Source organism: Calonectris borealis, chromosome 2 (genome assembly GCF_964195595.1).
Source record: "Calonectris borealis chromosome 2, bCalBor7.hap1.2, whole genome shotgun sequence".
NCBI lineage: Eukaryota > Metazoa > Chordata > Aves > Procellariiformes > Procellariidae > Calonectris > Calonectris borealis.
This window is the reverse complement of record NC_134313.1, coordinates 121,539,575-121,562,909: the sequence shown is the minus strand read 5'-3', so window position 1 is coordinate 121,562,909 and position 23,335 is coordinate 121,539,575. Positions and strand designations below refer to the sequence as shown.

The following is a 23,335-nucleotide window of genomic DNA, read 5'->3' as shown; positions in this document are numbered from 1 at the left end:
AGGCTGAAGAAATACTTATAGAATCAAGTGTTATATTTACACAAAAATAATTTTAAGAACTGCTATTTCTAAACCTTAAGCCCTTCTCATTCTCCCTCTAACTTCTCAACTAAATATAGTAAACTAAGTCTGAATGCCTTCCCGCTTCTTTGAAAATTAAATCTCTCCATAAACAATACGGATTTTTCCTGTCAAATAGAACCACAATACATTTTAAGCCATAATTTAAACAGTTTCTAAGTCTTCAAAACATTCTATTATCAATGGAATTAGGCCAATTAGCCTGCAACTATTTAATTTGCTGTCAGACTTACAGTCAAGCGATGGATTGTCAACAAGACAGGATGTTGTGTTACTGCTTCAAAGGTTGATAAAGTAGTCTTAATCAATTCTTCTGATGCAGCTTGCCCTATTAGTAAAAATAATTTTATTTCTTTATAAAATGCAACAGTTATAATGCCTGCTTACAAAAGTACAGCAATGTCATAGGTTACCTTACCTACAGCTCCATCCAAGTTTGTTTCTCCTGAATCTATCGATCTGATAAAATTCTACAGAAAAAGAGGCATTTATGTTAAAACACTTCAGAAAGAAAAATTAAGAAGTGTAATCACTGAATAATTACAACATGGAATTCTTTAAAGAACTGTGTAAATACAAAATGTTAATGCACCTACATTAGGAAACACTGCCATAATAATTAAGATGAAAGACTAAAAGCATTCATGATCTAGCTGTTATAACATAATTTTGCAAGTCTGTAATGCTGCTGGACACTGAAACATAGAGTACAGTAAGGACTATTACTCTGACTAATGTCAGGAATGATAACATTTCCAGCTAAATAGACAGTAATTAAACATCTTTATTGTTAACACAAAACTGTAATTTCTAAGACGACTGAACTAGCTCGGACATGGCTATGTTAAAATAACTCACTAAAAATACCAAAGACCCCCCAGAAAATGCAATTTTCTGTTATTTGTACCATTTTTTTGATCTCCATGCATTCTACACACACTATAGATACAGTTACACACAGGAGAACATAGAAAAATGCATAACCTTCTATTAAAAATCACCTAAATTAGTCATCATTTTGAAGAACAGGGACAATGAAATATTAATAATCTGGTTTAAGTAATTATTGTACAATTAGACCCATTATTCTTTTGGGTTTTAATCTTGATTTCACTTTTTTGCTTTCACTGCTATGCATAGCTATTTCTTTCATAGGGGGTGCAACAAACATGTTATTAACATTTGCTTAAGAAGGAAAAATTCTCAGCAGAATTTATAGTATGCTTTTTTTCACTAATACAGTATTTAATACAAAGAGAATTTACCATGGATAAACATCTTTCTCATTTTCAATTTGCATACACATCTATTTATTTATATGATGTAAAGCATTAAGAAAATGATGATTGTTTTATATTTCACTATCAATTAAATTTTGTTATTGTATATTAAATTGGCAGAAGTGTTAACATGGGTTATCTTTTTCTCAGTATGTAAGAAACATCTGAACGATTCTTCTGTAATTAAAAATACAGTTAGAAACTAATTATATATTTCATAATTTAAATGCATCTCAGAGGCAGTCATAAAAAACAACTGCTTCTATTAAAAAACCATGATCACTTCCTGATCATTTGAAGAAAATTACTAGTTATTATCTAATTAACTTGTTTTGGAAGAAAGTATTATTTTGTTTGCTCATTTAAGACAGTTTCACACCTAACCATAATCTCAAGACCAGTTTGGAAAAATCAATATAGTTGGTGCAAAAATTGTTCCCGCTACTAATGCTTATTTCCTCAGTTTTATATTGGAAACACAAGAAGAAGATGTATTTGTACAAACAACCCCAACTATCTGGGGTTTTTTAAGCAACAGAGAGGAACGGTGTGTGTATTCCGCTACAGGTAAGTCCATGCCCTATGCACTCCACTAGGTACCTGCTATTAGCTGTGCCTTTGGGCCACAGCGTGTCCTCCATGTATTTCTATTCACAGCTGAAACATGAAAGGACTGTCCCAACTCCCTCTCAATTTCTTTGCACAACACCACTGAAAATTACAGTGATGATGGAAATAACTTCAAAGCAGCAAGAAAAAAAAATTCTCAATGAACACAGTTACAGGAAAACAATTACTCTTCTCCTTCCAGATATTAAGTACACATCTTTCCACTGCTAATCATTTCTTATTGTTAAGAGTAAGATTTTTGAATAAATCAGAAAAAAAAAACCCAAACAAACCAAAAAACTTAAAGACTGACTCGCTAAAGTCTTAGAGGTCTCAATTATAGCACAATACTTTGAAAAAGTACAAGCTGATGATGGAATGTCCCTTTATAAATGTCAGTGGGAATGTCACTAAACACAAAATTCTAGAGTAGACTGTTGGCTGGTAGAATGGATAGTTACTCTTCCAGAAGTAATTACATTAGTCATATCATAACACAGTTCTATAAAACAGATTCAAATTTGACATTCATTTTTCAGATATGCCACTCCCCCTCCCTTTTTTATGCGTAAATTGAAATAGTATATCTAAGTTCCTGAATTGCCTTGTTCGATGGAGACAGAAGGACAAGATGCAGGAAATATTCAGTAAAGTAATCTTCTCCTCCTTGATCTGAGAGGAAAGCTGTGCTAGTATAACTAGCCTGACTTCCTCAGTCAGTAGTTCAAGCAAGCTGGAGTAATATCAAAAGAAAACTTACATGGTACCTGGTCTGCTGTATCTATATTGTTGACAGAAGAATTTCACCTTCTAGAAGGTTGATCCAAACCCATTAATAAATTTACTGCCTAGTTACAAATGCTTCAAAGAGATAAAAGGCTTTGTAATTCAACATCTACAGTTTTAAATTTTTTTCCTTCATTTTTATACAAATATTTTAGAAGAGCTAAATTAAACCCACATTTTCTTGGAATCAAGAGTCAAAGGAGAAAGAGAAGCGAATCTGAACAATAAACTTTAATCTAGCTGTTTGTGGTGAAGCATTTCTTCAGGCTATTGAGGAAGTAAATACCTAGTTGTCATTTATGAACACATGGACTTAAAAGTATTTGCTTAACTCTGATACACAACTTTAGAATATGCTTTTTTCTCATTTAGCAGAAACAACTGGTTTTACACGAGGAAATTACATTCCAACAGTACTACTTCATTTTTTCTATATTATCCTATGGCACAGTTAAAAAGTTCATTTTCTATTGCTAAAGTCATAAATAGGTTGTAGATGTTCACATGAGACAAATACCTTATCTCTGTAGCTTACAATACTCAGCTTTTCATCAACTAAATACAGTGTAAAAGTACTGACAAGAAGAAAAAGGTGACAAAAGGAAAGAATACCTTAAATATAGATTAGATTATGATTTATCTTTCATTTCTACTCATAAAATACTAGCGTAAAATTCTAGAAAGAATATTCTGTGTAATTTAGAGCTAAACCTTTTCTACTCTAAAATAAAGCACGCAGGAAATTCTCAGTTTATCAGCCATATGTAGAATTTGTCTATACTTGAACACAGGATAGCATATTTTCCCTTTGACCCAAAAGATTACTACAGAAAATATTTTCTGATAATATATACAGTTTTGAATATAATCAAAGCTTAAATTTTATATTCAGAATAAAGTTCTCTCTCCAATTTATAAATCTAATGTAATTTTATTACATTAAAATAATTCCCCAAATTGTATGCATATGTATATTTTGAAAACAAGATTTAACTTAGATAGTTATACTCACAAGTAAGGTCCCATAGTTGAAAAGAAACTCTTCTGTGACTATCTGGGGACGAAATACCTATTTGAATTTAGCAAAAGTTGAAAAAATTAGATCAAATGCGTATCTTATGACCACATGTATTTCACAGCCATGGTAAAAAAAGAGGACAAAATATGTATTTGCTTTTATTATTAGAGGTGTCTTACAATGTGCAAAAATAAGGCTTACATCTTTAATGCCGTTACATAGCTGGAATACTCATCAACATATCTATACACTAATAAAAGTTCTATTTTATCCATTCTGATCACGATCAGCAGAAATTAGATTTTGGGAAACTGCAAGAGTTTGTCCTTTGTTTAACAACTGGGGGGGGCGGGAGGGGAGATCTACCTGGGATGTCACAAGATGAAGCACTACAGGCATCATAGGAAGGCACATCTTTAGTTGTTTGGCCTGAACCGTTGATGGGTGTTTACGTCCAGAGACATTAGTTAAGGCAGTGAGAATGTCACCTACAGAAAACAACATTTCAGACTGATCTATCATAACTGCTTTACCAAATAACAGCAAATGACATACAAAACATCTCTGTTCCAGTATCCTCTTTCCAATCCTGTGTTCTCCCTCCTGACAAAAGTAGCATTCACGTGACTGCATGATAAATCAGGCTGATCCAGCACTTCTCTTTCCTAGTTCAGCATTCAGCCAGGCCAATTTCCTGCTCTGGCTACAGGGACAGACGCACAAATGTGACCTCTGGCAAAATGGTGAGGATAGAAATATAAGGCAGGTGTAGAAACAAAGATGAAATTACCCCTCTTGGCAGGGTGGACTTATACATACTGGCTTTAGGTGGTTACATATGCATGGAATTATACTCTCGAAATTCTGTGGATGCAATTCTATTTCCAGTGAAATAAAAAGCAAAATTCTCTTGACTTCCAGCTGACCAAGAGCTGAATTCACCATGATTAGTTGGTGACATAATGCTCAAGCAGTATGTTTTTCCTGCAGCATAGTGCCACTGGAAGAAAGAAACAAACATCCTCCCCTGGCTTCCAAATGACCCCTCCACCAGCCGTGCACACACACATTCCCATACACAAATCTAACAATGACGCAAGTGACCTAAAGCAACAGGAATTCTCACGTTCTCATAAAAGAGAGCAGCAGGTCAATGAGAGAACTTATTTGCCTCCATTACAAACCTCAGACACAATAATGAGGGAACAAAATTTTAATTGCAATAATGAAAATTATACTTCAAACTTCAGAAGAGACATATAAAAATCAAGGAACATTATGCTAAATTTGTGTTACATTAACTATTGTCTCAGAAAAGCAAGACCCCTTCTGCATGGGGTAAAGAACAGAAGCAGCAGGAGAAAAGTCACGGCTCATACGCAAAGAAGGAAAATTCTGTCCCTATAGCCTGAAAATATTAAAAGCCAAATCCTGTCTTGAAAGAACACTTAGTATATTTTTTCCCTAATGAGAGAGCTGCACAAAACTGTAAAAGGGAAATCACATAGAGATTAAACAAATAAAGGACCGGATTTGGTATTTTATACAATTTTCATGCCAGAAAAGGCCCTTCCTTTCAGAGTAAATCACAGAGTTTATTCATGTTGATAATACCAATGCTTTTCTTCTGCTCCCATGGATTCAATTTTCAACATAAGCAGAAATGACAGAGCCTGGTACTAAAGTAGGTTGTAAAAATACCTAGCCTTAAAAATTTGACTCGTTCTATAATATACCGCTCAAGAAAAAGAAAGCGTTACCTAAAACTCCAAATACATAAACCAAAATATTGTTTTTTCATCAACACATTTTTGTTTTGAATTACTCACAATTCTGTAATTCAACAAGACTTCTCTGTGGTTCGCAATAAATAATTTACTGAACAATCTAATCTCTTTCTATGTTTTAAGGCCTATATAATCATCACATTTGCCAATTTTGCAGTTGATTGAATAGACAGATATAGTTACTTTAATTTTTAGCATGATCTAAGCAATTTATATCTACTTCCTAGAAATAGGTTAAATATTATAAATGCAGAAATGAAATTAGTTTCTTACCTACAAGAACTGAAAACTTTTAAAATTACCCACAAGATGAACAATTTATTTCATTTCTTTAAATGTATCTTTAAGGCCAATTTCTACAACTTGTTAATCTATTTGGTTTATAGCTACATCTGGTGGAAGAAGATGGGATTAGATTTATAAGTAAATATTCTTACTAATATTATGCATAAATGCATATTAAAAAAGCCAGCTAGCATTAATTCTAAATCAACAGTTAAACTGCTTTTAACTGTTCCACTTTGCAAATCTGGTTATTTTTCTTAGCAGCCCATAGCTTTTACCTCCTCAAGCAGAACATGTTCCTTTGTCATACTCACAGCAATGAAAAGAAAAAGCCTTCTGACAAATGTGGGCAAATATGGACAAATAGTTTTATCTTAATAAAAACAATCAACACACAAATCTAGCTTGAAAAGGAAAACAGTCTAAAAATTATGCTTGATATATCAGTTGTCAACAATGTATTGAAATTGTACATCAGTAGTAAAAAGAACCAGCTGAATACATGTTAAAGCAATTGATGTACTATGTATTATAATGATAGTAACTATATATTTGATGTATAGTACTTTCAGGTTCTGAGGAAATATCAGGGCCTACTATATTAGTTGCATATAGTATATACAGGCAGTAGGAGGTGAATTTCTGCCTCAAACATTTATAACCTGAGACTTCCAAATCCTGAAATATAGCCAATATGCAAACCTGATATTTATTTAGAAAAAAGGGATCAGGTATTTGCAGCAAGGCAAAAATTTGCATTGTCATAGGAAGTAAAGTTTCTTTTAAAATAGCAACATGACATTTAGGTCTATTGACCTTTGCAGTGCTACCATTTCATTTTCAATATTTTAGCGATAATGTAGAGAAGATGAAAAATAAATCAGGTATCATCTTATCAGAAAATAATTTTATGAAAAAAATGTTTTATCATTTAATGACAAAGCATACACAATCAGGGTTGGTTTTGCTCCCTTTCTTTTCTTGAATACTCACAGCATTTCCTTCCTTGTCTTCCTATTTAGCTTTCTTACTCTATTCTGTGGGAGATCGCATCCGCCAGAAGTTTTAATAAGAATTTTAATGCTGATTCAGACTGACCACATCAATCTCTCATTTTCTCCTTCCTTCCTTTCTTCTTGTCTCCTTCTTCCTCCCTTTTCCCTCTTTCCTTCCCTCCATCCTTTCCCTCTCTTTCTCCATCCATTCTCCACCTCCCCCCTTCCCTCCACTCAGTTCCTTCCCTTCTCCCTCTTTCCTTCCTTTTCTTTCTATTCTTCTCTCTTCCCTTTCTCTCTCCCCCGTCCTCCCACTTCCCTTCGTCCTTCTTCCCTTTCCTCCCTAACTCCCTTCCTTCCCCCTTCTTTCCTTTCTTCCTTCACTCGCTACTAATTAACTTTTCCAACTAAAAACCTCATCTTTCCTCATATAACATATAGCACAGTTTTTTCCAGGAAAGACAATCCCACCATTCTTACTCATCTAGGGTAATTTCTGTGACATTTCCTTTATTCAATATCAACCCTATGTTCAAATCTCACCAACAGATCCTCCTTAATTTTTCGAGATTTTATCTATTACTTCTGTACAAATGGCCAAAATTCTCATCCTGTTTCATCACCTTCTCTTGACTGACTCCCCAGACTCTTGAACTAACTTCTTTCTACTCCAGTTTCTTCTCTGGTTGCCCAATGAGTCCAAATTATGCCCTGCAATTTGCAGGTTTTGTCATATTTGCACACATGCCTTTCACTGCAAGTCCCCTCATGTTCCTTCTGCAAGTCCCCTCATCCCCAGTACCTCATTCCACTATGACAAGTTTGAGCATATTCAGTGACAACAGGACTTTAGCTGCTATACCCAAGCAAATTTCTGTTTGAACATACATGAAAAGCACAAAGTTCAAAGTAGCTTTTTATCATTCCAAAGGCTCAAGTACTAGTGAAATTTGAGCAGATATTCACAAAATTGTCCAAATGCATATCCTTGGCACAAAAGCTACTTTGCTGAAACTTCAAGTCCTTATTCCTAAGTACAAGGGATGGCCTGAGGTAGCACTGATGTTCTCTCAGAGAAAATATTTCCATCTTTTCTTATGCGTGAGCAAATCAGTTTCAGACATCTACAACAACTGAAGTATCTAGGCTGAAATTTTCCAGAAAAATCACCTGAAGCAAATACTCAACATGTATGTTTCAGTGTAAGTGATTAACATGCACTCACGGATATGCCCTGTTGCATCTCTCCTAGCTCTGTGCTTTATGAGGCAAATTTGCTCTTAAGGTTTTCAATGTTTGGAATATCTTTAGAACATTGATAAAACTCCTTGTACATTTGGGCCTTATTCCTGATTGAGTTGATGGGGCTTACCATTCCACAAATACAAAACATTAATATAGGAAATCATGCATTCCAATACAAAATATCTGATCATGACATCATAACTAAAAAACTTCATGAAGCTGATATCATGCAAACGTAATCAGACAATACAGTCTTTCCACCTGTATATGTAAGGAGATATTTGTTTCTCAAAAGGGTAAGCAATGGTAAAATTTGTTCAGTTAACCAACTGAATTTACCTAGAATTCCTGGCAGCTCCTGCACAATGTGATAGATGAGAAGATTCAGGCATTTTGACAGGTATTCACTGCCACCTTGCTGCTCTTTTCCCGGCGTAGTCTTTCTGCTGTCTCTTTCAATATACATCAGGAGTCTACATTTAAGCAAGTGCAAAACATTACCTCTCATAACAAAAAAATGACACTATATCTCAAAAATACTACTGAACCAGACATTTCTAGTATCTGTGGTTACAATCAAGACAATACATTAGTTTTGGCTCTGTAATTTTGTTGAAATTTTAGACTTTCGCTTTCAAATAAATCAATTTTTAAAATAACACAAATTACTGTGTCAAGGAACAATAGGAAAGAAACCCTTAAGCTACTGTAAGCTACTGTAAGTAGTTTAAATTAATATATGAGGCTAACATAAGGAGTGAATCCCTCTGCAGACTTAGACAGAGAGACACTAATTTTAAATTCCACTTTATTTTGAAATATATGACCAATATGCACAATATGAGCAAAAGACTAAAGACATCCATTTTCAACATGTAAGAATTCCCAAAGCAAGAATAATTTAAGTCAATGTAACAAGACATCAATCTTTCAGTGAAGAAAAATCATACTACATAAATCATACTACAGCCTATCAAAATGTTAGTACTAGTTAGAATGCCCACATTGGAAGAGAAAAATCCAAACTAGCCTTACATCCTTTCTCTAGAAATCTGGTGTTCAAGATCTCTAGACAAACTCAATGCTTACATTCTAACTGATAAGTGCTGTGTAGCTATGCCGTTCTGCAGAATGACATTTCTCATAGTAAACTATGGTAACTGATTTATTAGCCATTGGCTAATTTAGAAAAGATCACCTGTAAAAGCATGCTTCAGGCAATATTTTAAAATGCTTATTTGAATAGACAGAACGGCCAGACTTCCCTTTAGGGGCATAATATTGACATCTTTGTTTCACATTCGAACTCCCTGGGGGTCCTGTGTAAAAAAACCATCAGTCACTGGTGAGTGAAATCCATGCTCTGGATTTTAAGAATGTACTTCAGGTTTTTTTGTTGTGGGGTTTTTTTGCTTTTGTTGGGGTTTTTTGTTTGGTTTTTTTTGATTTGTTTTGTTGTTGGTTTTTGTTTGTTTTGGTTTGGGGTTTTTTGTGTGGTTTTTTTTTTTTTTTTGAAATACCCTTCTTATAATCAATGCTTTTTTACAGAAGTATGAAAATAACTTATGCCTCAAGCATACACAACAAAACTGCAGCACTCACAAACACAAAATTTTATCCTAGGAGGTGTGTATTTCCATTAAAAAGCCAATTTACTCAATGAAATAAAAACTACCTAGGAATGCATTTTGCAGGATTAGGCCTCTAAACAATGCATGATTGTTATGGAATACTACAACTCACCTTACCCTTCCTAAACTGTGCTACAGAGACAAAGATAGAGATAAATCAAAAGACCCAAAGAACTACCTTTCACCTCTGCAATAGCCCAGATGCAACACATTCAGCTGCACTTCCCAGAGACTATGGGGACATCTTTTATTTTTCTTGCAATCTCTGGAAATTGTATTAAATTACAAGGGATTTTGATTTGTCCAGTAGAAGAGAACTACTTAAAAATCTGACATTACGCTTCAAATAGAATTTTCCTTAAAAAAGCTTTACGTTTTTTAATATAAAAAATTGAATGTTTTAAATTAAAATAGTATAAAGCCTTCCAGCCTTTCCAGACAACCAAGTAATTTCTACTCAAAAACGTTTAACTTTGAACAAAAACATGACAAAAGATCAGAGTTTGTATGTTTAAGAAAACACTTCCACGATTTAACAATCATCTGATTCTATACGGAAGTATGTGTAGATCTGTTCAAGTTTTACTTAAAATAGGCTGAATAGACTTCAACATGAGTGGTTTTATTGCTGGGGGGGGGAAGGGGATTCGTCTTTTAAAAGCATGTTCTATTAGTTAATCACACTTGAGAAGCATACAAAGTATGTTCATTTATTCTGAGAGAGGAAAGACAGAAAGTTTACATAAACTCATGAGTTCTCTCTTTTTGTGTTGTCCTTCCCATTACAAAATTGTCTTTCACATAAAGATTTTCTAAAAATATGCACAACTATTTTCTCCCTGATAGTACTGTTCAACTAAATATTGAACAGTCTTGAGAAAACTGTACAGATCCATATATAGGCAGGAAGGCATTAATATCTCTATTTTCCTTCAACAAATTCCTCAGTAGAACAATTCATTAGTTATTTTTATTCCCTGAAGAATCTCAGTGTTCTGTCTAATGGGCAAAACTAGTCTATGGAAATACATTTATCCAATTCATATAATGCACACTTTTGTCTTGCACTCAACAATACATGAAAGAATATGTAGGTGTTACTATAAATAAGTTAAATATGATGAGGAATAAACTGTCTATGAAGCCAGGTTTGATTTAAAAAAAAATATTTCTTCAAGTATCTGTATTGCATGATATGGCCATCAGTGAGCTTTTACACAAAAAGCAAAACAACTCAAGTTTTCTGAGAAAAGATGTGAAGAGTGGAGCAAAAAGGAGAACTGCAGAGAGCTAACCCTCCTGAGTAGCAGGAATGGGAATGAGGTCTACTACTTAAAAAGTACAAGAACTGTTCACTTATAAAGATGATCAACATGAAAAAAGAGAAGATTTAGTCAAAATTCTTTAAAAAATGAAGACTGAGCAGAGATGTGGTAAGACATGGTCTTCAAATATACAGAAGTCACTGTAAAAAGAAAGAGACCACATTGTTTTCTCCGTTTTCTGTGCTTAACCTGTAGAATTGAAATTTCAATGAGAAAACAACAAGAATTTTTGAGTGTTAGGAATAGCTAACAATTAGAACAGCTGTCAAAAAGAGGTCATGGAATACCCACCTATTTCCACCAATCGTTAAAAAAGTATTTCTCAAGCATAACAGACCTTGGCCTGGATCAGAAGTGTAGGCCCTGCAACCTCTCAAGGTCTCTAAGAACTGTTTTTTAAAATTCATTCATTCCCTTCTATCAGTGACATTTACCCTCAACACCCTTAAAATCAGCTTTAGATATCAATAAGGCTCAGCTACAGCTTTACCAGCATCTCAACAGGGTGAAAAAATGCATGAGGCCGCCAGATCACTGAACCTAAAAGCAGGAGGTCTCTCACTAGCAGCCTTCTCCCTACTTCACCCGTCAGTTCACTAAGTTCACAGAGAATGACAGACCTCCAAGAAACTAAAACATGTCTTGCATGCTCTGAGGATATATACCCTCCATTTACCCCGACAATTCAAGGACCCGTTTTTAGTCAACCTCTGCTAACAGAAAATGATGAAGATTTTTTAAGCATGTTTAATATAGATATATTGTTTACTTACAGAGATGCAACATTGGATCATTGGATGGCAGATCATGCTAGTAAAAAAGGTCAATCCCTATTTCTCCCGTCTATGCTTTTTTTTTTTCTTTTTTGTTTGACATCAGTTTGCTGATCTTTTTTCCTGAAATCACTGACTTGTGTAATTGTTCCCTCCTGCCTTCCATTTCCATGTTTTCCCATTTGACTGAGCACCAAACTTTTCTGCTCTTTTTCTCACTATTTTTCTAGGCCAATCTTAGACATACAAGGCCAACAGGCTATGCTAGATGTGGGATTGTAATAGGTCTCCAGGTAAAGCTTTCCCTTTGAAGGCATATACAAGATCTGAAAATTTAGGAAAAATCGGAGGTGGGGATAGATAACAGAGAAAGATTTTGCTCAAAAGTCATGCTTTTGTGCACAGCTAGGCTTCTGCAGACTGTGAAAGTCTATCAAGAATACTACCCTACCTTTCCACAAGTGTCCATCTCTGCAGACAGTAGAAAGAGATTTAAATAAATTCTTTAGGGAGGAAGTTCAACCTCCAGGGCAGTCTCTATTCACCTAGGAAATTCTCTGAAACCATTTAGATCCAGAAAGAACAATTCAGTGAGACTAATCAGAAATTACTACTAGTTCAGAAAAGGGTGAAATTATAAGCTTCAACAAAACTTGAGGGTTGTATCCCTCCCCTCATTAACAGGTAGCCTGCCTTTGCAAATCATGGAGAAAACAAGGAGACTAGAAAACTCAGGGTAATTAGCTAAAGAAATGAATTTGCATATTGTAAGCAAACAAGTACAATTTCAGTTCTCTGCTAAAAGGTCTCATATCTTCTCTAGCTGTATCACATATGGAAGAACAAAAGGTATGTAATGGACTACCATGAGACAGGTAGAAAAAAGAGTAAGAGGTGAATTGTATCAATGTTGTGTGAGAAAAAATTCACTTCAAAATTACATTTGACATTACGTATAAATGCTTTTCATCCACAGATCTCAAAATCTCGAAGTACTTTGGAAGTCCTAGTGGAATTTCCTTGATGACAGCCATTGTCAAGCTCTTGAATTACACACTCCCACCACAACTAATTTCATAATTTAAAAATACGCTATGACAGATTCAGAGAATTTGGGATTTCTTTAAAAAAAAAAATATCACAAAAATCTCTGCAAAGGTATGTATAATTTTGATTACTGAACTAAACAAAAGCCTTTTCCATTGCCAAACTGTACAACATTTAACTTGAAGGTGTAGAGATACATGCAGTGTTGCCATGAAAAAGTTATTACTGACTTTTATCATCTGCATCATATCCTTTAACTGATGCACACTGAAAAATTGCCGTATATTGATTATCTTTATGATAAACAGATTTTATAATCTAAAGCAATATAAATCCTGTTACAGGCATTAGCTGCAACTGTTAAAGACAAACCAGCAAGTAGAAACTATGCACATCTTACTACATACTCCTTATATTTCTCAAATCAAACACCTTCATAAAGAGAATTTTGAATATATCAAACATTTTCAATAGTTATCCAACTGATTACTGTTTACTGTACTAGCAATTTTGAATTTATTGGTCTTAATTTTAAAGTAACTTTTCTGTCACAGAACTGGAGACATTTAACTAAAATACACAATAGGAATTCAACAGTATAAGTCGAAGAATATCCATTATCACTATTGGGCTTAATAAAATTTTTCCAGAGTTCAGGATATTATGAAAGTAGCTGTCTCCACATATAATGGGTCATTTCTCCTCTCTCATCCTACTGTAGCCATCTTTGTTACTTTCTGGATGTAAAAGAAAGGTTTTAGTCTAGATGATCTATGCTGTTGAGAGATACACTGTTCGCTGAAGAACAATTATGAAGAAAACATAACAAATTAAGAAAAACAGTTTATCTGTTCAATAAAGCTGCTATAAGGCTTGCCTATTGTTTTACCTAATGTGTTATATTATGTATTGGTCCCTAATCAGCTCTGTCTGGAGCATCACAATACAACAGCAGGACAAAGCCAAAATCTACAATACAAAATAACATCCCAAATTCACAACACATTCTCTTCAGAAAGGCTGCTCATTGGAAAGCATTATAAATAAAGAGATCAAATTGTCGATAAAAATTATTAAAGTTCTTCTCCTTCATATAATACCTTAAGTATAAAGAAACAAATAGTAACTGTCAGTACAGGACTTCTGTCAGACATTTCTCCAAACACACAGCTCAGTCCTATGTGCTATAACAAGCATATGTTATGAATAGCAGCAGTCATTAAAAATGTAACCATTCAAAAAGTCACTTACAAATCATTAGAGACATTTTTCACTAACCAGAATACATCACCTGATAAAACATTTCTGGAAATACAAAAAGATACACATGAAAAAGAAACTTGGATTCAGTATTTATTCTCTATTATTTACAAAAATTGGGATATCTACAGATTTATATATGAGTGGAGGGGTATATAATGATAGCAACCCACAAGATGTCCTCTCACAATGGCAGGTATAACTCACCTGCTCCTTCCAATCCAGCCTTTTAGCTCCAATGCATACGTTTTAATTCTTCTCAAACATCAATATAAGAAATAAAGTTTTATTTGCTGTAAATGTAGTTAGATTTACAGCTACCCACAAGCCTCATCTTTTTTTACTTTCAGTTCCAAACCTGCTTTATTCCAATACCATAAAAACTGGGTTGACGCTATATTTTGCTGTTCTTCATATTGGACAACAGAAGATACAAATCCCAAATAAAATTTCTTCCATCTTACTTCTCCAATCACCCCCGAAACATGGTGACAATTTACATTCTAACAGAGTCAAATTTCCTCTTGTCTGATATGGGAATGTTTTTGTGCCATCAGAAAACACAAAAATTCAAATAACTATTCCACTGTGAGTCAGATATAATTTTAGAGATGTCATTTCTTGCAAAGTATTTTAAAACATAGAAACAAATAAAATATTTCACGTAAAAGTCACAGGAATTCAGTAGTCATTATATAAATCACTCCAACAACACATACAGGCAAGAAATATTATTTTATCTTGAATGTGCCTATACTGAAAAGACTATGAATTATACCACACCCCAAGATGAGGAAGGTACATGACAGACCTTTTTATTTTGCTTTCCCACCATAGCAACAACTCACTGTTGCCGTATTTGTTCTGCCTTACCCAAAGCAAAATTTGCTCCTTGATAATGGCACTGGGACCACAAGTTACTTTAAAAGACAGACTCTCCCTGTAAGACAGTGGTTTCCCCTTGTGAGTAATCATCACCTGATGACCCCAGACAAAAGAGAACACTCTTTTCTTCACATTCTCATGAATAAAAGGATTCATATTACGCAAAAAATAGTTCAGTCCTAAAACACTGGCTCAAAAACACCACGTGTTTTAAAGTGTTCCAGGTACAACTTTGAAAATAAACATTACATCTCTAATTATCTTCCATTATCACCTTACCTTGCTTGACAACTGATTAGCAACATCTCTCTGTTATTCATTAAAACTTGTAGGAGGACCAGAAAGGCTTTTGCTCGAATAAAAGTTGAAGGACTTTCGAGTAAACGAGTAACTGTAGTCACAAAATCCTTGGTGGAAATAAACACAAATATGTTAATATTATTTTATGGAAAAAGGTTACTTGCACTGTATTTTAACACTGTATACATTTAAAATTTGCTCATTTTCATGTGCATTGTGTATTAGTAAGGTACTTTTCATGTCACTCGGGGGAAAAAAAAAAATTCATAAAACACTACTAAATAAAGCTGTCCAAGACAGACTGGCCCAGTGCAAAGCTGCTGGGTACATCTTCCCAAGAGCTGCAACAAGTAAAAACTATCTAATGTACTATATCCAAAACGGTACAAAATGAACTACAAAATATGATAGAACTTATATTTTAAAATGTCTTACCTTAAGGATAAGCATAGGATATTTTAATATATTTATTTTAAAACAAAACTGAAGGATTTTCAGAATACATAAATATTTCAACACAAATATGATTAAATGTTTACCTATTAATTCCCATATATGCAGGAAGATTAAAAACAACACCTTTGTTGGATACAATCATGTCTACATCAGACCCTAAATTATACAACAGATGCTCAAAATAGATGGCAAAACTGTTTCTACCTTCTCTGATTGTACTTATCTAAACTAATTTTATTTTGGGTTCATGAAGTGAAGAACACTTTTTCAATGAACAACCCAAATAAGGACTTGGAAAGAAAGAAAAAGGATAAACCGCAAGCAGTAAGGAGCCATGACTTTCCTAATCCATTGACCATTCTCCATTCCTATGATAAAGTCAGTTTATAAGATGCTAAGATCCTTGCTAACTCCTTCCTTCCTGTAAATCCAAATGAAAGAACAATTTTAAAAGTTTAACAAGGATAGTGAGAAATAAAGAATAACCACAAAATATTTTCCCTTCAAAAGTTTAACAATGGTTAGCTGACTAGATTCTGAAATCACAGCTTTCTTCTTTTTCTCTCTCTCTATTTTGCCCTGTATATTGAAAGGATTTTCTTCTCTACTTTCTGAAATGTGGCCTGACATGTGGAAAGATGTGAGATTCATGTGCACTGCCTCAGCTTCCAAGGGAATAAAGCTGAGAATCAGCAGAAGGAAAAAAGAGCTCTCATATTATGAATAACAGACTTAGGTGTTATGAGTTGTAAAAAGCGTAAGATGAGGATCATTTATGCTCTGTCCAACGATATGTTGTAATCCCTGAAGAACCAAAGGAGAAAAAAGAAAAAAAAAAAAGACAAAAAACCCATATGGAGTATCCTCTAGCTCTGAGGAATAAAATTATCTGCTACTCATCTGTATTCTTCTTCTATGAAGACCAACTGGGCTATTTGGTTAAAAAAAAAAACAAAAACCAAACAACAAACCAACCAACCAACCCACCCCAAGAAACCCCCTACCATCTTCAAAGATGACCTTGCTAGCAGCAGCAATGGTATTTTGGATCAGCTCTTGATCAGAATATCTTGTTCTGAAAATACGAACCCTACTTCAAATCTCTCTCTCAAAAAAAAAACAAAAACAAAAAACAAACAACCCCCTCACACCCAAATTAAAAACTGAGCCAGAATTTACACACTGAGTCAATTGGCTCTATCCAAGAATTAGGCTGAGCACTAATGGCCCCATCAACAGAAACTACCTTCAAACATTTGAGCTGGATTCTCAGAGTGATATTACAGAATAAAGAGGTGCCTAGTGTGTGCCTGCACGTTGTGTACAAAGTCTAAAATCATGCTGTGTGATGCACATTTAACATACCAATACCAAGTATTATTCAAATTCCCTTGTTTGCTGGCAGAATAACTGAAAGGCAACTTTATTGTCATAAAACTGAAAATCAACACTGAATTTAATTTATTAGAGACAGTCTTTGCACCAATTAACTATACCTCTTTACAGAGACTGGAAAAAGAACAGGGGTGTAAGAGTTGGCCAACAAACCATCAGATTTTACTCTGATACCATTTTAACATTGTCTTCAAAAGCAGTCAGCACAGACAGTTAACTACAGAAATCCCAGAAAAACAAACTGTTATTAATTATTCTAGAACTGTTTTATTGTATTTCTGTAATTTACTTCATAAACAGAAGAGTTCCTCAATCTTGTGGTTAATAAGCATAAGCTGTGTAAAGCTTACTGCTTTTAAACACTTAAACAGCTCATGGAGCATGACTTGCAGCTCCTCTGGTATGAACCTGCACCAGTAAAGTTCTTAAATTACAATCTACTAAAAGCAAAGGTTGAAATTTTAATAAAGTGGGGTTTTGTGGGGTTTGGGGTTTTTTTTATGAAATTATTCAAAACAAACAAAAAAGTTTTTACGTTAAGAAACCCCGTAAAGCCTCAGATTTAGTGAAAGTGCAATGCAACACTGCCTGCTAACATAAATGGACTTGATAGGCCAAGCACAGAGACACCATGACAAAGACACATGCGTCTCCAAGCCAAAGCACATCTGACTATTTTTAGTCCTCATGCTTTGGAAAGCAAGAATACTTCAATGTTACATGTGGGGGTTACCATGGGTTAAGACAACATTGTCAATTAAAATCAGTTACATCAGACTTATCTGGGAATGATCTAATAACCTGGCTTAAGAAATAAATGTGACATTTTGGAATTTGCTTTTTGTCTAGACTAAGGACTGCAAAACAGCAACAGTTTATCCAAAGAAAATTTGAAGTACGTCTTTGCTGACCTGCAGAACTCAATATATCAGAAAAGCCAAAAATTGCTGAAATACCATCTAACACATTAATTATTAATCGTTTCACTGTTATATTGTTCTTCCCTCCCCTGCAACTGTTTGATGTATCCATGGAGACTCTGCAGGGTAAGGACATTCTTTTCATTGCAAGTGAACGCACTATCAGCTGCGACAAGATCATGATTTTATATTGGATACTCTTAGTAATACTGCAAAGCAAGTTACTGCAAAGCAAGTTACTGCAAAGCAAATCACAAAAAGCAATGATGTTTTCGAATTCGCTACACAAGGGGAAAACAGTTAGACCACTATTTCACTATACAATAACTGAAGTTGCGATAGCAATCATTTATTGTATTGTTGTGTATTTTCAAATTTCCTCTCTATGCATTGCAAATGCCTCCATAATATTATAAGTTAAGAGTTACAAAGATTTTGTTAAAGACATTTATATCTTTTTATTAATTCATACTGATATTGACAAAACCATCAACATCAGAGGTAGTTACTTGTCCACATTCAAGTAAAAGACAAAGAATTGAAAAAAGTAACTGATATATGAGGGCAACGTTTATAATGCATTCATAATGCTTTTTTTCAGTGCCATAATTGGATATGACTGAGATAAAAAGAGACTATGGCCAATAATGCAGGGAAGTGAAGAAACAATGCACTTGTGACAACGTATTGCTGTAACTATCTGAATAATTCTACTTACTAGTACTTGAGAAAAAACAAACAAATAAAAAAAAACCTCCACCCCATTATCTGACCTCTGGAAGAACCTAACTGCATTCAAAAAGTTATATGACTGGTTTTCACTCATTCAAAGGTGAATCTTAACAGACAGATGAAAGTAATTAGCAATGTTTTTTTTATCTACTGCTATAGCATGTCAGAGATTTTTGATTTTGAGTTCTTTTTCCACACTTTATTTTAAAAACATCATTTCAGCTTTTTTTGTTTCCAAGACAAGAAACTAAAAGAGAAAGGCTCTGTATCAGAGAGGGACAAAAAATAGTCCCTTTTAGCGACTGTAGTTCTCTGAAGATTTATGCTAGTACAGATAACCACAGAACTGCATTTCTCCTTTATCTTCAAGATTTTATTTTGTAACTGGTTTTATTGCTGTTCTTGAAAGGAGTGGAAAACAAGGGCAGCCTTAAGTCTTGTAAGCTAAGGGAGTTTTCAGAAAACATACACAAAGCTAAATGATCTCCATCTTGAATTTATATCTTTAAGCATCTTTTAATATGTTGGTTTACAGCTGTATTAAAAAGATAGTCACAACCTTGTCACCACCTTCTGTGTAACACTGAGGTCCTTCTGCCTCTTAAGCTATAGGATACAAAAATTCTACAGAAGGCAGAATACTTTGTAGGCCAACACTACCCACTTGTTTCTTCTTTTCCCTTCTCTCATTAAGGTGGACTTGTGTGTCATGCTCACGGAATATTGAAAAGTGCATGGATTATTAAATTCAGTTTTCAGCAATAAAATGTTATTACTCCATGTAATGTGATAGTATCTGGCAGTTCAATTCAGGAGCAGGATTATATTTTTAGATCCTATTCAAGAAAAACAGAAATCTAGTTCCGAAATCCTACAATCTAATTTGACCAAAATAGACATTCTATGAGATATAGATTTATCTGAGCTGTAAGGCAGATACAGTTACCAAATGTGGGCACATGCAGTAGAATTGGACCCTCTTTATCAGTTTTAAAGCACAATGTTTTTGCAGTTAGAGCTTTAGGTACTATTCCCACTTCTGTCATTAGTTTGATATATGCTGTTAAAAGAATGTCTATATTTGTCTATATTTCAATTTTCTAATCTGCAAAATTGCAACACTTGCTCACAAAACACCTGTTAAAATTCATTAATGATTAAGCAGCAATTTTAAACCCACAAAGTTTCAGCCATTACTGTACTGCATGTCAACAAAATACTTTCTATTTTCCTATAACTAGTTGGAGAATTTCAGAGTTAATAGTTTTTATAATGTCAAAAATTTGATTAAAATAGTTCATAAGAACTGCAGTATCAGAAAGGGAGTCCTTTTAGCAATGCAAGTCCTCTATAAACAAGAAATTCTTCACAGAAAACATCATGCTGTAGCCACATGCTTGTTACACATTGCATTCTTTTGCTGAATGTTCAAGTGAATTTTTTTTGAACATACTTCTCTGACTATACCACCAACTCACAGTAATGTGCACTATTAGAAACTGTGACATTACAGGACAATTTGCCACCTGTTAGTGCTGTTGCAGTGGAATCTGTGGAAAGCTTAAGGCCAGCTGACACTTGTTTACAAAAACACATTGGCAATTCTGACGAGGCACAAATGACTTTTAGGAAGAGAATGAGTGATTTCAGGCTGCAAGAAGAGATGGGTGGAAAACAGTAGATTACTTTTTAATTTAAACATTGTTGTTAAAACAATGTGTATAGAAACCAAATTAATCTCTCTCAACTAAAGCCTAATAGATTGCTATAGTCAAGATGACTGTCAGATTACAGCATACATTACAACATGTGTCTGAGTCTGATGAAAACATGACCTAGAGTTCCTATTTCTTTGTGATTTTTATCCTTTCCAAGCAGAGGGGGATTACTTTTGTTTATGAATTGTGCAGACTTACTGCAAAAAAAAATAAACACTATTTCTCTAAACACAGAATAATTTGGTGATCAAAATAGAAAGCTTTTAATCATCTCTTCCAAAAAATTATATTAGACATAAATCAGAACCAGTAGTTTTATTCAGTGACACTAAAAAGAAAACCCTAAGTTATTAAAATGCTAATTTTTGCAAGACATTTCACTTACAAATTGGCCTAAGGTCCTTTAAGGAGAGCATAAAGTACAGCTTTAGATTCAATCAGGACACTCATTATTTTCTCTTTTAAATGTCTAAGACAGCTATGTCAAATAGTTGTCCTCATGCATTCCTTATTGTTTTTCCTTAGGGCCGTTATCAGTTATGGTCAGGCTAGAGTTTTCTGAATTGATTGAATTCTAGCTGCCGTAGCAATTTATACACCCTTTAGTACCAGCTCTTGAAGATCTGTGAGAGAGAAAGAAAAACTATACACCTTGTTATTTAGATTTTAAGCAAATAAAAATATAAAATAAACACATTCCTCATTTCCTGCTATTCAGCTATGTAAGCATCACTGTGTTAAGCATTTTGAAAACACAAACACACTACCAGAGCCAACTTTAACTTTCCATTAATGAAATTCCATGCCAGTGAATAATATTAATCTGAAATCAAACCTTTTCTTGAATCAGCCTCTGTAGATGAATCCCATATGACAACATTGCCGAAAACATGGTGAGCATATACTGCTGAATTTTGCATATTCCATTTGCCAAGGAATTTAGTACAGCTGTTAATCCCACTTTTTCAATGACACTCTGGAAAGCATTGGGGGAGTAACGAGTAATTCTGCATAAAGCCTACAAAAGTGAAAAAAACCCCCATTGTTATTTAATGGGATTATTATCTCAAGAAAAATAATGGAGAACAAAAACAGATGGTGACTTTTCCAATAGTTTAGGAATATAGAGAATTCATACAGTTTCATTCGTAAGACAAATATTAGGGGAAAAGGCTACTTATTTTTAGAGACCTGGAATTCTTCTAAATGTGTTGCTATACACTCCATGCAGCTGAAACTTAAATATCTGGTACATCAACATCAAACAGAGTCATATTACTCTTTCCCTTTAGAGAACAATAATGATGGAGCAGCATAGTCCATGCTTGAGTCTTTTATCAGCACAGAATGTAGGTAGCATCAGATAGCACTGTACTAGAAAGGAGCACAGCTGTGGCACACACCACAGAAATTCTGGTCACCCATAAAGGTGGGCATCTTTATTCTCTCTCTCTGCTCATGGACCACGATCTCGTATGTAGTAGTTCACTATCTAAAGTCTATCTTTAGATCTAGATACTACTTTAGATCTAGATACTTGTTAAGGAACAGTGTTTAGTATAGTAAACATGCAAACTATTCTCCAAATGGTTGATTTACAAATATTAGTGATTAAAACAATTCTAACAGAAAATGCAGATACTGACTGTACTCTAGTGAAGTGAGCACAAATCTGTTCAGTGTATACTAACTTAGCTATTTCATAACAAACATTACCAAATGACCTCCAGGGTGGATTCACCTCCAAGTCAACACAGCTTTTCCTTTTGATACCTCTGGAAATGCAACCTTCAAGATACCGTAACTGCTTTTGTTCTCTCCAGATAAAGAAAATAAGACACACTCTAGACATTTAAAATTTAATCTTCTTTGGCTTGAATGTAGTGTTAGGATAGGAAAACAGATTATGTCAATTATTTGATTCACATGAAAATCTGAATTGGTTTTAGGGAAAAACATTGAAGGTGACTTTCTTCTGTGAAAAATAAGCAATATTACCACTTCTTTGTTCTCTTCTGTGAAAAATAAGCAATATTATCACTTCTTTGTTCTCTTCAGACCAGCTATATTTGCTGCTTACTTGGCATGCATTCAATAGTGAGGTCTCATTTAAGAGAAACTATAGTCAATTACACCCACAGAATACTATCATCAGAGAAAAGCTTTCCATGTAGGAACCTCAGAAACTGCCCAGTTCACCAGTGCCCTTAGAAACATTACTCAAAACACACTTTTTTTAAAAAAAAAAAAGAAAAAGCAGGCATAAAAGACAATAAATCAAGAACTTATGATTTTTAAACAGACATTTTATTGACGGTGTTCATCTATTCTGCTCCTGTTCTTCCTTGTTCTTTCTGGTCCAGGAACCTTATTGATTGCTCCCTGCCTCCCCCCCGCCCTTTTAAAACACAGACACTCAATCTCAGTTTCTTAGTACAGCGTGCTCTATTTCCCCAAGGATACAATCCAGCCCTTCACCTCTAGTCTGAGTTCTCAAAATGAGTGGGGGCAGGAGGTATGCGCATTCACTAAACATATTCTCAAGGGCCATATTACCAGTGAAACTGCTGGGACCTAGGGACAGACTGTGTCAAAGCAACATGGAGCTAACTTGGTGTGCTAACGTAGTGTATGCAGACTTGCCAGTGCTCTCTGCTACAGACCTCATCAAACAAGGGTGACCATAGCCACAGGACATCAAATGACCTCCAGGCAAATCTGGTAGGAAAGACATGGCTGTCTTCTAGGATCACATTACCGCTTTGGAGACAGCAGGAAAGCTCCAGCCCACCAACAGTCAAGGGGAG

The 23,335-nt window shown here is 34.5% G+C and overlaps 1 protein-coding gene across 1 annotated transcript in view; it reads right to left on the bottom strand.

The window, feature by feature from the left end:
- Positions 1 to 23,335, bottom strand: part of ULK4 (unc-51 like kinase 4) — a 253,157-nt gene that overhangs the window by 156,940 nt on the left and 72,882 nt on the right. The window contains exons 22-28 of the mRNA XM_075143193.1: positions 21,364 to 21,546; positions 15,287 to 15,414; positions 8,426 to 8,559; positions 4,141 to 4,262; positions 3,769 to 3,825; positions 500 to 551; positions 315 to 409 (exon numbers count right to left, since the gene is read on the bottom strand). Coding sequence (XP_074999294.1) covers positions 315 to 409; positions 500 to 551; positions 3,769 to 3,825; positions 4,141 to 4,262; positions 8,426 to 8,559; positions 15,287 to 15,414; positions 21,364 to 21,546 — 771 coding nt within the window. The remainder of the gene's footprint in view (positions 1 to 314; positions 410 to 499; positions 552 to 3,768; positions 3,826 to 4,140; positions 4,263 to 8,425; positions 8,560 to 15,286; positions 15,415 to 21,363; positions 21,547 to 23,335) is intronic.